Here is a 16,552-nt window from a genome sequence, read left to right on the forward strand (position 1 = left end):
CTATTATGGCTCAAAATTCTATTACATCAACAGCCGGTAACAATATATCTCACTGTGCCTGTCTGAAAGCCCTCTCTATTTATTACCCATCATATCATTTCCTATATGCTTCACAAAATGACTGTTATGCGACACCGCTGCTGTCAGTGAAGCTGACAATGATTCATGAGAATCTGAAATCTTAATTTGTGGCTCACATGGAGTCAAGTATTCCATTATTCGTTATGTAAGAAATAGTGAACGAGGGGTCGGTCTGTGCTGTTGTCTGATTATTGTGACAGACAAATTATACCTTGCGAAGCCTCTGGACTTTTTACTGCCGCCACAAAGACATCAAGCTAAAAACAGAACTGAGCGGAGCAGAAAAGAGCAACTATGAAAAGAGAGTAAAAGCAGACCTAATCAGAACAAAACTCCAGTGTTCTCTGTGTTCAACCCTCCTTTCTCAGCTCTGTCCATGCGGATATTAAATTGCCTCTCAGCTGTCTCTGATCTGAAGGAGGTTGGACTCTTTAAAAGTCTGATATCACATTGCCTCCCTGCTCCTCTTTTTTTCTCTCTCCCATCCGAGAACAAGTGCCCTGCTTTCTCTTTACAGGTTCCACTCCCTTTCTCGTCGCAAATTTGTTTTGCCAGACAGGACTGACAAAAAAAGATTTAAAAAAAAAACAGATGAATTCAATGAGACATTGCGGCATGGGTAAAAGTATTTGAAGGTGGTCCCAGACACTGTGAAAGTATCATCACGATAAGTCGAATGCTGAAAGCCATTCGAGGAATTTTTTGCTGCTGCTACGTCTGCTGTTTCTCAGCACGCAGGCTGCTCTCGCCTCATGCAAATACAACAAAGTCCCGTCTGTGGCTACATTGATCCATAGACTACAGTGGGAACATCAGCATCTCCCTCTCTTTCTCTCTCTCTCTTTCTCTCTCTCTCTCTCTCTGTCTCTCTCACTCCTCTTCCTCTATGTCTCCCTCCCCTCTCTCCCTCTCTGATCCAGCTGCTCATTTGGCAGCGGAGCAAAGAAATAAATGAAGTGCTTCAGCGTAAGGAAGGCTTCACTGGGAGAGGGATTGTGGGTAGAGGGAGCGAGATGAGGATTTGGTGAGGTTATTTTTTTCTTTATATATATATATATATACATATACTTTTTTTTCGCTTAATACATCAGTGGGACATTAGGCATAAGGCCACTACTGTCCAATTATGCTTTCAGTGGCTGCCAGGTTAATCAACCTGTGCCCTTCTATGTGATTCTTTTTTTTCAAAAGCTATTCAGTGAATAGCTGGATTGTGTGAGAAAGAATACAACATGTATCTGACTATCTTTTGTCGTGTTTACTAGAAAAGTAGAATGGGGGAATTATTATTATTATCATTATTATTATTATAATTATTAAGGATTTTAACTAAGCAGTAGGAAATCACTTGTAACTAACCAGTGGGCACCTGGTATCCTATTATGCTTTTTCATGTATTTCCTTTTCTTCTGTGGTTTATACAGGTTCTTGTGCATTTTTAATAGCTTTAAAAAGTTAAAAAGTTAAAAGTCTCCACCGAAAGAAGCTCCTCTCTCCCACAGAAAACACTCCTGCTGAAACGCCACGTCAGCAGTCCCACTTCATGGCATCACACTACGTTACAGAGTCGTACAAATGCATAGTTTATGCCTGGCGGCCCGTTAGGCACATAAGAACTGATTTAGCACAGCTGCTCTGTCATTGGGAGCGGTGCTGACTAAGTCGCGTCTGAGCTGACCAATCGGAGCAGACTGTGGGGGGGGGGGGGGGGGGGCTGCTCCAACAGAGTGTTTCAGACAGAGAGGGGATACAGCGATGGACAGTGTGAGAAAACTGAGCTGTGTTTTGAGCACTAAAGCCTGTAAACCTTTAATAGTAATCCAAAATAAAATGATGAACCTGAAAATCAGAACAACATATTTCCTCTAACATTTGATCCTTGCCTGATCATAGGCTGTTGTGTAGGCTTTACATCTTGTTCTTTTTGGAAGGGGTTGTCTTTGGCAAGTATCTATAATGACTCCAAGAGATGGATGACAAGATCACTACTCCTGTCTGTCTGTTAAATACAAAGCTTAGACACAGCACAAGGGGAAACAACTGCTCTGGTTCTGCCCATAGACAGAAAAATCAGCTTACCAGCTACCCTTAAAGTGACAATTTAACACATTATATCTCGTCACTTTAAAATGAACAAGACGGACCTAGAATTGCCGTCAGTAGTGCGTATATCTCCACCAATCGGCACAACAGTTTCAGTTCCTATTACTCATAGACACCAGCCATCAAAATACGGTTGATTATTTACAAAATTAATATATTGCTTGTTTCTGTCTTCACTGCTCACACTGAAAGTGTGACATGGATAAGGAACCAATGATTTATTACATTTCCGGTACAGAAACATCTAGATATCACAGTATAAAATATGTGTTTTCTGAAAAGTAGGAAGAGGGGTTAACTTAGAAAACTCCCCAATGTTTTACTTGAGCGGCTAAGTCTCCAATCTGACCTCCAGTGCACTGATAGGTGTGTGGTTGGTTTATATGATGTAAAAGAACGCATATATAAAGATTTGAACCAGGTTGAACAGATTTAGTTTTTCTGAGACTTCACTTAGTCACTTAAAATGCTTCAGTATGTATCCAACACATTGAAATAACAGCCGCGGAGCACTCTGTCAGACGCACCTCAATTTTCGTGAGCTGCTTGCCGAAATACCAAAGGTCCTAATTCAATAACATCACATTTAATAGGACAGAATACCACAGCACTGACAAAAAGCTTGTATTTCGACCTTCCGAAGAAAAGAAAAAAGTAAACAAGTGTTGACGACAAAAGGCGCACACACACTAACACGCACAGTTGCCATGGCAACAGATCCCAACACCAAAGAGAGATAAGAAGAGTCTGTACCGTCAGGACTAGACAAGGTGAGGAGAAGGACTGAACCAGAGGAAAACCAATGTGAATCATGCTGTTTGCCTTTCACCACTTCATGAAAGACGGATGCAAACTCATGTACAGCTGCACTGAATGGAGGAAGAATGACCGCGGGGGACCTAATCATAGTATTTACACAAAGCTGATCCAAACACTCGCAACGATGACAGAACATTCCAGGGTTCAGCCGGCGACAGGAGGCTGGAAAAAGTATTTCTACAGGGAGTCCAGAGTTATTTCTTTTTATCAGAAAAATATATATCAACCCTCAGTCAGAGCAGCACAGAGGATTTATTTATTTATCTATTTATTTTTTTTTATAAATACCATTTGGACAAGCCTTTACTTAGAAACAGACAAACATTTCTACTCTTGATACGGTTTGTTCAAAATTACCAATAGTAGAAAAGTAGTTTCACTAAATGCAAACAGGCCACATCCCTCAAGCTAGTCATTACTTTGATAATTTAGTTGCTACATAGTTCTTACACACAGGTGTAAGTGTTAGCTGTTAGCACAGCAGTTTAACTATGGCATGCTAAACAGTGTGACCCATTAAGATTGAAGAGTGTAGCTTAACATGGTATGCGTCAAGCCATCTGAGCGGACTTTCATCAAATTGCTGTTTAATAATCACATAAATATTAAGTATAATATAGGATGGCAGCATACAGCCCTCGAATTACAAATGGTATTTAGCACTCACCTGATATTTCCCACTCATTTTAAAGTGCATGAAATCTGAACTAAATCTGAACCACGTACAGTATTTTGTCCTCATCTGAATTCATAAAAAAGAAAGTCATACTTTGGCTGACACTTGAGCTCCCTAAAACCTGTATGTGTGTCAGTTTGTAATGCAAAAGTTTCTGGTGTATTTTATACATTTTACTGGCAGCGTACCAAAACTTAAGGACAGTTCACCCCTAATTTTTATGTTTTCTAACATAAAAAAAACCTGTAATAAGCCTTTATTCTCTGGTTGCTTCAGTTGTTTAGGAGAATGCCGCAACACTATTTTGTTGTGAAGCTCTGGAAATGTTTTGTGGACAACAAAGATTACCCAACTTTAAATACTTTCAGCCATTTAGCATTTGGGACAATGGCACAATGACTGAATTTAAATTTTTGGATTAACTTATCCGTTAACAAACATCTTGTGCAACGCCGACTTAAGCTGTGACCCTCGGCTTCCAGGACAGCCTGATTAACGCCAGAGAACACCCTGCCACCTGTGTCTTTATATCTCAAAAACAAAGTCGGGACAAAAAGGCGGCGCTCCAGGGGACAAAACAGAAAGCAGTTACACGCATATATGTCTGCGATACTTCACCACGGACAAACACAGAGGTAAAGATTGAAATTAAAATGATAAAAGACCTCCCTGCCACCTGCGATGAAACTGCCACATGTCTTAACCATCTCCCTGCTATCTGATCAGCCTCGAGTCAAGTCGGCTGATCGCACAGGTTTCCACAGCAGATGGTCTCAAGATGCTTCTGAGATATCACACATCCACATGAGTGAACTTTAGTACTGACGCTGAAACTATGCCCACTCAACATCTACTTGTTGGAGCTTTCAACTGCATCACACAGTCAATAAAATCCACCCAATGGACCTCGCGTCACAGCAGACACTTGGTCTTGTAATAGTAAGAAAAGCACAGGTGTTCCCAGTACGACACGCCAGTGAAGCAGCTAAATGGAAGTCGGCCATTATTCATTTTATCATTCCACCTGTGCTTTTCCTACACGTCAGCCGTGTCGACCATCTGACACAGTCAAAAGCAGCAGAAGTAGAATTTCTCAGGCGCTTTTTCCTCTTCTTTTTGTCTTACTTGATAATGGTCAAGAATAACTTAAAGGGGCATTATGTAAATAATGCAAACTCTGAATACTGAATAAACAAGCTGTTCTCAGAGGAAAATAAGGTCCCAGAACACCGTTTGAAGCTATAAAAGGTGGCAGGGTCCACCACATATAAACTAAATAAAACAGTATGAAATCGTGTTGTCCTTCAGGGTCAGTTTGTTCATTCAGTTTACTCAAAACAAAGAGAGTTTGTGAGTTTAGTTTGTTTAGGCATTAAAAAATATCTTTCTACATAATCTACATAGTGCACCTTTAAGATTTTGGACTGTTGGTCAGACAGAACAAGCAGAATCTGACCGAAATACTGATCGATCGATATCAGAGTACCACGGATATATCATATCGACATATAAGGTGTCAGATATGAAAACTCCTTTTTCTTTTTTTGTTTATGATGCTGATATATTGACTAGGTCTGCAATATATCATTACAGCATCGCCCTTACGATGTGTGCAATAGTCACGTTAGCTCAAACATGTCGTCCTACAAGAGCAAAAGTTCCAAACTGGTGCTTTCTAAAACTAACTATTCAAGTTATATTTCCTGTCTTTTCTTCTATAGTGCAACATAAATTGCAGAAAAAACAAAACACTGTAATGTCAGTTTGGTTCTAACATCGTGCTGCCCTGATAAAAAATATCAGACTTTGTCACTGTCTCATACACTGCAGGTGTCAGCTCCAAAAAATTGAGTATCTGTTGGGCTTTTGGACCTGAAGGAAACTGTGATGGACTCTTCTGAACATTTTACGACCCCTTTATGAAAATCACTTGATCAGAAAATGATCAGCAGATGAATAAACAATGACGGCAACTGCTGTGCTGTCTCCATACCCCTGCAAGAACCCGACCTCACTCTTCAATCCCAAACACGAGTGCAGACTTTGCACTCACACTAAATTATACCACTCAAAACTCGCTAGATGGCTTGTGAACATGACCTCGAGGTGACAACATGAGTCACTTTACGTGGCACGGCATCGACAGGGAAACATACACATGGCGAAACTCACTACACCGAGGGCTGCAACTTAGTCGCAGCACAAGGCGAGGCAGTTCCAGTCCACTTGCTCATACAGCCTCTACAGCAGTGAGAGCCCTAAAGAGCCACTGTGTCATAAATGAGAAGGGTGTCAGATTGGATTACGGTCTAGGTACAGAGCTTCTGTGTAAACCGCCTAGTTAGGTTAAGCATCGTGATGAAAATTCCCCCCCCCCCTCTCCTCCGCCTCCTCTTCTTCTTCCTTTTTCTCCCTTGTTTCCCCTGTGTGAGGCTGCTGGCAGATGAGAGGATGGAGCTCAATCCTTTTTTTATTTTTTTGCAATAGAGAAAATAAGTGCATGCAATTTCAAACAGCTGAGGTTGGAAAAAAGAAAGTGTGTTTCTAAAAGCTTGCATGCATGCGAGTCCTCCTCTCTCCCTGCACAGTTGTATGTAATGCTGGGATGGTCCATGCACCGTATGAGATCAGTGCAAGGGGAGGCTGAGCGGAGCCTAGTATGGCGGGTGAGAGGAGGAGGAGGAGGAGGAGGATGCTAGTTTGTGGAAATGTGCATGATAACAAAAAAAAAAGGTCGCGCTTGCGACCATTTTTTCCCCCCACACGCAATATTCCAAGATCTTAAAATTAAAAGCAGAGAGGTTGCATGATGGCAGGGGGAGAAAACGCAAAGGGAGGCTGGTGTTGGATGGATGGAAACAAAGAAGGGAGAAGCGTGCATGCGATTCTGAATGAAACAATGCGTCCCAGGAAGCGAAAAGAAAGAGACAGACAGAGATGGGGAGAGAGAGGGAGAGAGATCCTACCTTGACGTTGTCACTCATCGCATCTTCTTTGTTGGAGCACCGCTGGTTCAATTCAACCGAGGCAGATGTTACAATAATAAAAGAAATCTGTCAATAAAGCTTTCTGTGGGCCAAAAAAAAAAGGGAATGTTGTAAAATCGCACAGTGAAAGCGAAGAGGCTGAGCCCAGCTGTAACTATCTTTCCTTTTCGCTCCCACAGACAGGCAGGCTGTTATTGTGTAGCTCCTCATCCATCAGGAGACGAACAGCTTCATGTTGTGTAGCATCGCGCTAGCCCGAGCGGCTAAACGCAACCCAGTGGCGATGTGTTCTACCGCAAGCCGACGAGCAGAGAGACGCTCTCCTCATGGTTTTCCGTCATCCCGCTGTGTTTTGGTTGGGGATGATAAGAGAAGGCGAAGGGAGAAAAAAAAAGGATGCTCTGAGGCTGAGGCAGCGAGCAGGTCCCCTTCGCTCCTGCTGCCTACGGAAGCCCGGGCGGTCCTGAAAAACGCGATTTCTTCTTTTTTTTGAATTAATATTCTCCTGCTAATCTCGCTCCTCCGTCTGATCATTTCATAACAGGCTTCTACGCACGAACACACAAGGAGGTCACTTTTTTAAATAATAGTGATTTAAAAAAAGACAATGCGCGTTGGACTTCATAGCAGATGTTTCACAAGGCTGAAAGAAAAGATACAAATGTTAAAGCAGAAACAGAAAATATGATACCTCCACATTGTAGTTGTGTTTAACTTCAGTGGTCTCTTTTCATATTCATATTTTAGATGTTAGTTCTCACGGTCCGTGTGGTTGCTCCCTTTTTACTCAGATAGTAGAATAATGAATCACTACACAAGCATACTCTTTGTGTTTATTACGACGATATTCACATGTAAAGCTTGGACTTTATTCAAAATTGTCAAAAAAATAATAATGTATGTTTGTTTTGTACATTTCAAGTGAGATAACTACACATTTGTCCAAATATACAGACATAAAGAGGTGAAGCCTGCCTTATAAGAGTCACTATATCGACTTAGACAAACAGACACATTTAAAAGGTTTTCTTTGGCATTTTTGCTCAGTTGATTTAATAATTGGTCAGAGGTTCTTTGATCATTAGGACATTTTTCTTTATTTACCTATCATAGTCGATTTTAGGTCATGATGTTTTAGAAGAGGGACTGTACTTTGCTGTGGTCTTTTTAAATGTTATTAAATGTTGTTTTTTTCTATCACCTGAAAAGATCTGGCATCTAATTTAAAAAATCACAATTATGGTTCGCAATTTGTTTAAGATTGTTTAAACATGCATCGGTATCAAATGCTAACTACAGCTTCATTGAAATGCAGATGGACTTCATACAACATTTAGCCATATTTCGGCTTTGATGACCATATCTGGAAGGTCTAACAGTTCCTCTTGGTCTGTTATTGAACAATTTGGTTATAGGGTCTTGGGTTTGATAGATTTTACATAACTTGTTTGTTTATTCAGTGTGGTGTCATTAAAATGGGAATAAAATATTGTTAGTCATCTGCTACAACTGAAAAAATTACTTTAAAACATCTGGCATTGAAACGATATTCAGAAATGTGGTCTAAATTACTGCAGAGTAGCATAATGTCCATAGATAGATAGATAGATAGATAGATAATCTACCTACATCAGCTTCATTGTTTTCTCATGAGTTTTCAGTGTATACAGCACCAGTGCATTCTGTAGGACAGATGTTGTGGTTCTCTGCTCCATCTAGTGGGAGCAAGTGAACACTACAGGAAGGAAGACCAGTGTCATAGTGTCATGTCATGTGCTGATTATTATTGTACATCTTGTAGTTGTATACATATACATTTTTCAATAAAATTGTTCAATAAAAAAAAAAAAAAAACAGCTCACATATCAAAATCGGAGTAAACACAGCAGTTTCCGAAACCACAAAAATTAATATAAATCAGAAACGAGTGCAAACGTGTTGATTGGACCATTTTATTTTTCTCAAGGACATTTATGAAGCCAGAAGGACAATCTGTGTTTTGTTATTATTATACACAATGTCAAAAACAATTAGTTATTCTCTGATCACCATCACATCAACATAATGCACACACGGTACCAACTACAGCCACTGAAAGCCCGGGGGGTTTTGGTTCAGAACCTGGTTTACCAAAGGAATCTCCCGAGTTACATCTTGGTTTAATTATAAAACCATCGGAAAGGGCAGATACCAATCTCGCTACACCTTTGGGGAGGCCAGGTCTGGATATATTAAAGACAATCCAGTTTCCACATGTAGAGATTCAGTGTTTATATTCATTCACAACTCCACAAGAGGGTTGGAGGGAAAATTACAGGGAAAGACTTCACAATTAGCCGTGGTCTGTCAGCTTGACTCGTGGAATGATGGATAAAGAACAAAAAGTGCGTTACAATACGAACATCTTTTGCACTCCACGTCAGCTCTCCTGTCAGCTGGCAGCCAAAGCTTCACAGAAAGATCCCCAGGATTACTCGTCAGCATTAACAGGAAACAGCTGAAACGCCACATGGAGACTGGCTGATAAGAAGCACATATTCTCATGACAAATATTTAACGATATGATGTAGCGCGAGTCTAACTTTGTCATTCAAATTGCACTCCAGCCAAACACAAGACTAAGCTTAAACACACACATTGAGCTTCTGTTAGGAATGTTAGAAAGTAATTTGCGAACGCAATCGAGTTAAGATGTACATTCAAAACAAGAAAAACAAATGAAAAATAAGGAAGATTTGTAAAACGCAACTCTTGTATGAATGAAGAATATTTAAAACCTGCAAGTTACGTTTTTGGTTTTGATGTAATGGAGCCAATAGATTTAACAAAGACGTAAAATCAAAGTTAGAGGACCAGGCTATACAAAATCTGCAATCAAGACCTCCAGTGCGATGATGGCGATGCTGCGGCAATTATTACTATTGAGTGTAAATTCCAGTAACTGAGGTTTCTAAAAAAAAAAAAAAATTCTCTTATCTAAGACAATAAAGTTGAATCGTGACTTGACAAAAAAGAGAATAGTTTACTTATGACCCAACACGTTTCCTACAAGGTTTCCTCACAGTCAGTGTCATGCTTATGTCTCACTGTGGCCTCCTAAAAGTTATCTGTGTATTCACAACCTTTTGGCTGCCTTCTAGCAAACACTTAACAAATCCATTTAGGATCACAACCAGGACAAACTAGGAAGATGTGGCTGGCAGCTTCAGGAGGCTCATTCAAACGTAGAAATCGTAGTTCCATAACGTTTGGAGGAAGTAAGCAAGTGAATGACAGGATGATATATTTAGAGCCGCCTCCCAAAGAGCGTGTCCAACCGTCTAGTGCCATTCCTAATGATTTACAGATCAGCCCTCTAATTTAAGCTTCAAAGATTCTCTGTCTCTTCTACAGCAGGAGGCCTGACAAATGTGTTCGGCCCACAGCCTGTGGATTAAGGACCATTTGCTTATTTGAACAGAACACTTACAGAAACCAAAAAAAATCTGACAGACCAGGCTACAGTTATAAACACAATGGTAAACACCCTCATGCTTTCACGGGAAGAAAACAAAAAAAAGATCACAAGCATACACACACACACAAATATTTTCAAATACTCTCGTGTACGTTTTAACTCATCGTTCACCCAAGAGTGGTCTGAAAAATCAATGTCATGAAAATACTTAAATTGAAGGGAATTTACTAGAAACTAATAATTCTTCACCACATCTTTATTCTGCTTGTACTGCTCATCAAGCTGAGCTGTCAGATACAAGGTTCACTCATTTATTTCAGGTCCAAGAAAAGCGCACGACACACTGACATCTGGTGATTTTTTTTTTTTTCTTATTCCACATTCATGTTTCTCCCAAGACAAGACAGCAGGGGTGTGAGCGTACCACTCTTGTGTGAATGACGGTTAAAACCAATACCAGGCAAATAGAGACATTTAAATAATTTACGATGTATTTACACAATAATCCATCTTATTTTCCAGCAGTGTCTTTTTATCTTCTTGGCGCCTGAATGCATCTTCTAGTCACCCATCTTTACTTTAGACGTCTGAGGGAGGAAAAAAACAATCAGTTTTTTTTGCAGAATTTCAAACAAAGAAACAGGTTGAATCACCACATCTATTCAACAAAAGGTCGATCCTCATCGATCAAGGACAGTCGACAAAGAAGACATGGATAGTTTTCACCACTATGGAAGAAAGAAAAGATTGATGACTGCATCCCGTCTCATTTACCTGCAGAATGGCTACGATGACACCAAACAGGCCGATTGCGCTGCCAAAGATTTCCACAATGAGGATCTTCACGAACAGGCTGGCGTTCTGGGCGTCTGCCAACGCCGCTCCGCTGCCCACGATGCCGACACAGATGCCACAGAAGAGGTTGGAAAAGCCCACAGTCAGACCAGCTCCAAACATGGAGTAACCTGGTAAGAGGGAAATGAGCTGAGTCAGAGACCTCAATGACTAGTCCACAGGGGACCTGGCCACAAAAATCTAATTCCCTGTCATGACTTGGAAATGAGACAGTGAGAATTTATGCTATTCAATTAATTTTGAAGCCTCTTAAAAACGTCTCTGAATTGGTCTATTACCATCTTTTCATTACTAAACTTTTATAACTGAATGAAAATCTCCAGAGTCTTCAAGAGATTGGACATGTATTTTCATCAAATTTTACTTAAACAAGGCATATTGATCCTAACCATTTGGAATACAGAAATATGACCAAACACATTTTAAGTTATTTAAGCTATGAACATTTTATGCTCATTTTTTGGGATCAGTGTGCAAAGATATTTTGGCAGTTTCATCATTTGTATTTTGGCTAACTGTGATGTAATTTCCAAGATTATCTATTTAATATATGTTATTATTGTTATTTGACCTGCTTGTCACTTCACTGCCTTGTGAACATTTTTATCACCATACTTAATTAAATATTAAGACCATAGCTCTCCACTGCAATAGAATGAATGCTTCAGCTGTTACAGTTTTTATCACAGATCAATTCAAACAGGAGGGATTTCTAAGGGCTAAGATTTTCATTATTGTTTGCAAACATCAGTAATGAATAAAACATGTGTTGTCAAAGATATTTCCACAATCAATATATTTTTTTAAAGTTTCGGTACTCTTCTCCGACAGTGACTTGACACATAGCCCCACCTCATGCAGACGTAGATTATGTTGTTTACACGCAGTACCAAAGCACTTGTCTTTAAATAAAAACTAAAATGTTATTCCCTCACACCTGAACATATTTTGATGGTTTCAAACATCAATATTGTTCAAGGTATTTGGTAGGTATTCTTTCATACAACCTTTTTCCCAGTGCCGTTTTAATTGCAGTTAAAAGTGTTGTTGTGGTTCTGGAGTCGATTTTTCTTTTACATCTTACATCGAGCCTGTTTTCTTACCAGCTTGGTAGTTTCTTGCCCCAATGGTCTCAGGGGTGTTTCCCTTGAAGCTCTATAAGATGAAAGAGATTATTTTTAGAACCAAACAACCATCTTTGCCCTGTTGTTGAAATCATATTTAAACTTCAGTCTCATTTGTATGACTGTTTACATTCTCTAAAGACCTGTCTCTAAAGACTCTAAAGTCTCTTGATCATTAACATTAAAAAACACTTCATGGGCGCTCAGGTGGTGGAGTGCATGCCATAAACGCAGCCGACCCCAGTTCGATTCCGGCCGGAGGTCCTTTGCTGCATGTCACATCCCCCCCTCTCTCTCCCATATTTCCTATTTGTCTACTGCTTAATAAAGGTGTCTATGCCAGAAAAAAATCTAAAAAAAAACACAAAATAAACAACACTTCATGCTTACCTCAGCCATGTTGCTGATAACGATCGCCATGATGATCCCATAGATAGCTACAGCTTCACAGAAGATGATGCTGGAGGGACACGAACAAAAACAGAGTAAGTGGAGTGATTGGGTGTCAAGTCACTACAGATACAGAACACTTGTGTAAAAGTTTCTGTTCTGCTTGGAGAAGTATTTACAAATGTTTTCATATCATTATTAAATGAAATACTTGGGAAAATGTCCCCTATTATATTCACAATTACATTCACCCTGAAACAGAAACGTATTAGCCACTCTACAGGAGGTTAAAAATTAGCATAGAAATAATATTTTCGAACTACGGTCTTCTGTTAGCATCAATATTCAAGTACATGTCTGAATAATACTACTCTGCTGAGCCTGATCATTTCAGGAAGAAAGGATGGAAGAAAGAGTGGATGAAAGCATTTTCAAAGGGCGATTGAGCAGTACAGCAGCTATTTCACATCAATCATAAAGAAGAAACTATTGCATAAAATATGAAAAAAGACAAAAAAATAGAGGAGAGGACAGAATTGAACTAAACATTTTAGGTTTTGAATGAGCCTACCTGACCAAATTCTTGGTTTTGATTCGTGGGGCTTTGACACCACCACCAATGATGCTTGAGCCAGTGATGTAGATCCCCCTGGAAACAAAAACACAACAATCAGCACAACATCTATGACATGATGGACAACTACCCAGTGATAGTAAAAGGACTGGCTTTAGTAGCCAACTTAAGATAGCACTGAAGTGTGCTAACATAAACTAATAACAGGATTCCAGCACCGCGCAGAGCCCCCTTTGTCAGAAACATAACAAAAAAATTACTGTTATTCATATTTATTCTTTGACCACTCTCATGGTCAAACAGTGTCAGATCAATGCAGCTGATCTGCTCTCGATATGTCATCCTGTCATTTATTTCTTTTCATGTATACATGTGAATGAGTCTCCTTAACATAGCTGCAAATCAAAAAGCAAACTACTGACAACTCCATCCAAAAGATATCCAGAAGTCTTCCTGTCTTACTAATTTTCCAGTTCCACATTTACACATGATCCACTTCACTGAGTGTTTCAGGAAAGCGGAAATTATTCTATGAAAGTACCACCTACCCTGTCTTAAACATTCAAAATACCACTTTAAACTGTGTCCCTGTCAGGTACTCACCAGGCTGCTCCCACCACAGACAGAGAGATGGCCAAGCCAATGCCCAGACTGGCCCACATGAAAGGAGAAGTCTCTGTCAGGAACCTGCCGAAAAAGAGGTACAGCCGATGAAGACTGCACTACAAACATGCAGTGTGCAAAATTGAGGCCAAAGGGCTTGGATTTTTGTTTGTTTGCTTTTTTTGGCTGGTAAGTGATGGAAATCTATCAGCCTGTTGCATATTATACAAACATTTGGCTGATGACTGGTGTTAATTTTGTTCCCTATGTGCCAGCAGGAATACATTAATGTTTATGTTAAAAGTTCAATCTTAACGTTTTATAAATGACCAATAACATTTCATATTACCGAAGAATAGACACAACAATGTTAGGATTAGAACTGTGAATGCCCCTCATGAGTGGGCCACTGTGTTGCTTCCTATGATGAGGCAGGGCCAACATCAGAGAGTGATCCAGACTTACGACATCAAAACAAGAGCTCTGGTTTTAAACAAGGCAAGTCAAGACAAATTGGAATGAATGACAATCTGCGTCGTATACAACACAAGATGCATTTTGGTGAGCTAAACAAAGATTTAGTTAAAAATGCAACCTTTGTTCTAGTGTTTACTGCAGGACAATGGTTAGATCACCTTAAAACACTTGACCTACACTATAACTGCGCATATATATATATATATATAATAAGCAGTTGACTTTTGAACAGCCATGAGAAGATAGATAAGTCACACCCTTGCAAGGAGTAGGACAGGCCCTAAAGCTGTTACAGCAATAACAAAAGAAAATAATTATCAACACTACTATGCAATACTGAACAGCCACTGTATAGCAATATTTTCACAATTGTGCAATTTAGGAAAAGTCAGCGTATTGTTGTTTCCACTGAAATCTGTCTGGAACAACTTTTAAATAAACCTGCATTTCTACAACTCCTGCCTGCAAGGCAATACATTCAAGAAGACTTAAGGCTTACATACAAAGAAGTGGACTGACTTCAAATAAGGACATTATTCTTCATTATTAAGCAGCTTACTGTTTATTCTTTTATTAAATCCATTAATTGTTTTATTGTAAAAATTGAAAAAGGTCCCCATCACAAATTAGTCGAGCATGAACTATTAAAACAGTTTTCTGTCCAAAACTCAGTTATTGCATTTACTATTATCATACCTGACTAAAATCCAGCAGATCCTCTCATCTGAGAAGTTGGAAACATTATACGTTTGCCAATCAACATCTTTAATTCCAACATCCAACCAATAAACTGACTAACTGCTCCACCAGTAAAATCTTATCCTGATATATTTTACATCTCTGAAGGGTCATAAAACAATTGCTAAACTCTTGGGTTTGTGTTGTGATGCCTACAGTTGAATACTGTTTTGTCTAAAAGCTTGAAGACAAGATCACTTACCATGCCACATCAAAGCGGAATCCAAGGTCAAATATGGTATAGCAGATACCTGTGGAAATAACAAAGAAATTAGAACATTAGATATGAAAGTGGAAAGGTCTGCCACATGCACATTAGCAAGAATGCTTGACCCCTGTGGTACAGACAGTCACGGTATGTCACTGCATCAACACATGTTTTCCCTGAACCATGCGTGAAACAGTGTCACATTAATGTGTTAAAGCCATGGAAAGAAGTTCTAGCTACAGTGTGATGGCTCACTCTCACGTGAAAACTACTGCAGTTCCTGTTTGGGTCCGTTTCAGATCAGGCAACAGTGTACGCCAGCTGCTCACTAGCTAACGTTAGCGTTAGCCACATTTATTGTTTAAAATCACTGAAAGAAGGGCAAGCAGGTATCCCATCTTAACTCCCAAAAAGGAAAGTCTGAAACTCTTCAGCATGAACATCTCACAGTTGTATTACGTTTGAACCTCAGGCCTTTTCTCCCGCAAGCTGTTAGCTACAAGCTAGCTGACATTAGCTTAACTTGGCTAAGGAAACACTAGCGAGATGCTAACCTGGATGTAAGCTCGACTCTTGAATGTGAATACGTTTTTATTATAATATTCAGCAGCAGATGGTTGTTGTGGCGTCCCCGGGTGAAAAAACTGCCAAACAAGAATAACCGCGTTTCGAATGTGCAAATTAAGCAGTTAGCAAACAAAATGGAAAACAGCCGCAACCTCTCTAGTCCCGTGATATAGCCAGGTCCCAGTTACAGCTGTCAAATCACAAAAATGCGTTTCCACATGAAGAAAGAGCGAATTACTAGCATGTCATTGTTGCACAAGTCTAGGAAATATGTGTTTTAATTCATTAATCCAATATTCTGATGGTTTTTCAATCCATCCCAATCTTACCGACGATAAGTATGGTGCTCCAGAAGGCCAAAGTGACCCCCGTGTACAGAATGGCGTGTCCGTTCATCATGCACTCTAGCAGCATCTACCCGGCGGTCTGCCCTGCTGGATCAGCGCGATGTGCTCGGCTCAAATTTAAAATTTGACGCCAGTAACGTTAAGATAACGAAGAAAATGCTGTCTTGAGAAGCTCTATCGGTCGATGGAGGAGAGGGAGCATCAAAAGGAGAAGCTGGCTGGTGTCAGCTGATCCAGCTTGACAAGCATGTGACCAGGGGGCTGGTGGGCTGCGTTCGGTTATGATCCCATCTTCACCCTAGTTGAAGTGATTTCACAGCGACGGTGGTAACAACAGAGCGAAATTCTTCATATTTTCTTCCATAAAGAGTAAAACAGCTTTGGTTAGGATCCACAATACACCAGAGACACACTAGAAATGTTTGCACGTAAGTCTTTAGTGGTATTTGTAACGGAATGCGTCCTAGAAGGCTGCATTCCACCTCAGCGAGACTTGCAGTGCGCGTAATGGACACTAGATGTCGCTCTTGTAGTTGTTTATCAGTG

The 16,552-nt window shown here is 39.9% G+C and overlaps 2 protein-coding genes across 2 annotated transcripts in view; both read right to left on the reverse strand.

The window, feature by feature from the left end:
• Nucleotides 1-7,183, reverse strand: part of b4galt2 (UDP-Gal:betaGlcNAc beta 1,4- galactosyltransferase, polypeptide 2) — a 178,262-nt gene extending 171,079 nt beyond the window's left edge. Inside the window, exon 1 of the mRNA XM_030402127.1 lies at nucleotides 6,646-7,183. The gene's annotated coding sequence lies outside the window, so the exon portion shown is untranslated. The remainder of the gene's footprint in view (nucleotides 1-6,645) is intronic.
• Nucleotides 7,184-8,604: 1,421 nt separating this feature from the next.
• Nucleotides 8,605-16,271, reverse strand: atp6v0b (ATPase H+ transporting V0 subunit b). The gene is made up of 8 exons (XM_030403221.1): nucleotides 15,989-16,271; nucleotides 15,087-15,135; nucleotides 13,670-13,753; nucleotides 13,064-13,141; nucleotides 12,493-12,562; nucleotides 12,082-12,133; nucleotides 10,898-11,088; nucleotides 8,605-10,710 (listed from the first exon to the last, which is right to left on the reverse strand). The coding sequence occupies exons 1-8, from the start codon at nucleotides 16,071-16,073 to the stop codon at nucleotides 10,684-10,686; spliced, it is 636 nt and encodes a 211-aa protein (XP_030259081.1). The 5' UTR covers nucleotides 16,074-16,271; the 3' UTR covers nucleotides 8,605-10,683.
• Nucleotides 16,272-16,552: the final 281 nt, after the last annotated feature.

This window comes from Sparus aurata, chromosome 21 (assembly GCF_900880675.1).
Source record: "Sparus aurata chromosome 21, fSpaAur1.1, whole genome shotgun sequence".
Taxonomy (NCBI): domain Eukaryota; kingdom Metazoa; phylum Chordata; class Actinopteri; order Spariformes; family Sparidae; genus Sparus; species Sparus aurata.

Bases quoted from the DNA above. Each gene is read 5' to 3' on its own strand.
- atp6v0b (XM_030403221.1), bottom strand. From the start codon at position 16,073: ATGCTGCTAGAGTGCATGATGAACGGACACGCCATTCTGTACACGGGG. The intron at 15,136-15,988 runs GTAAGATTGGGA...TTATTTCCACAG, and splicing joins GAGCACCATACTTATCGTCG to GTATCTGCTATACCATATTT. The intron at 13,142-13,669 runs GTGAGTACCTGA...TTTTGTTTCCAG, and splicing joins TCTGTGGTGGGAGCAGCCTG to GGGGATCTACATCACTGGCT.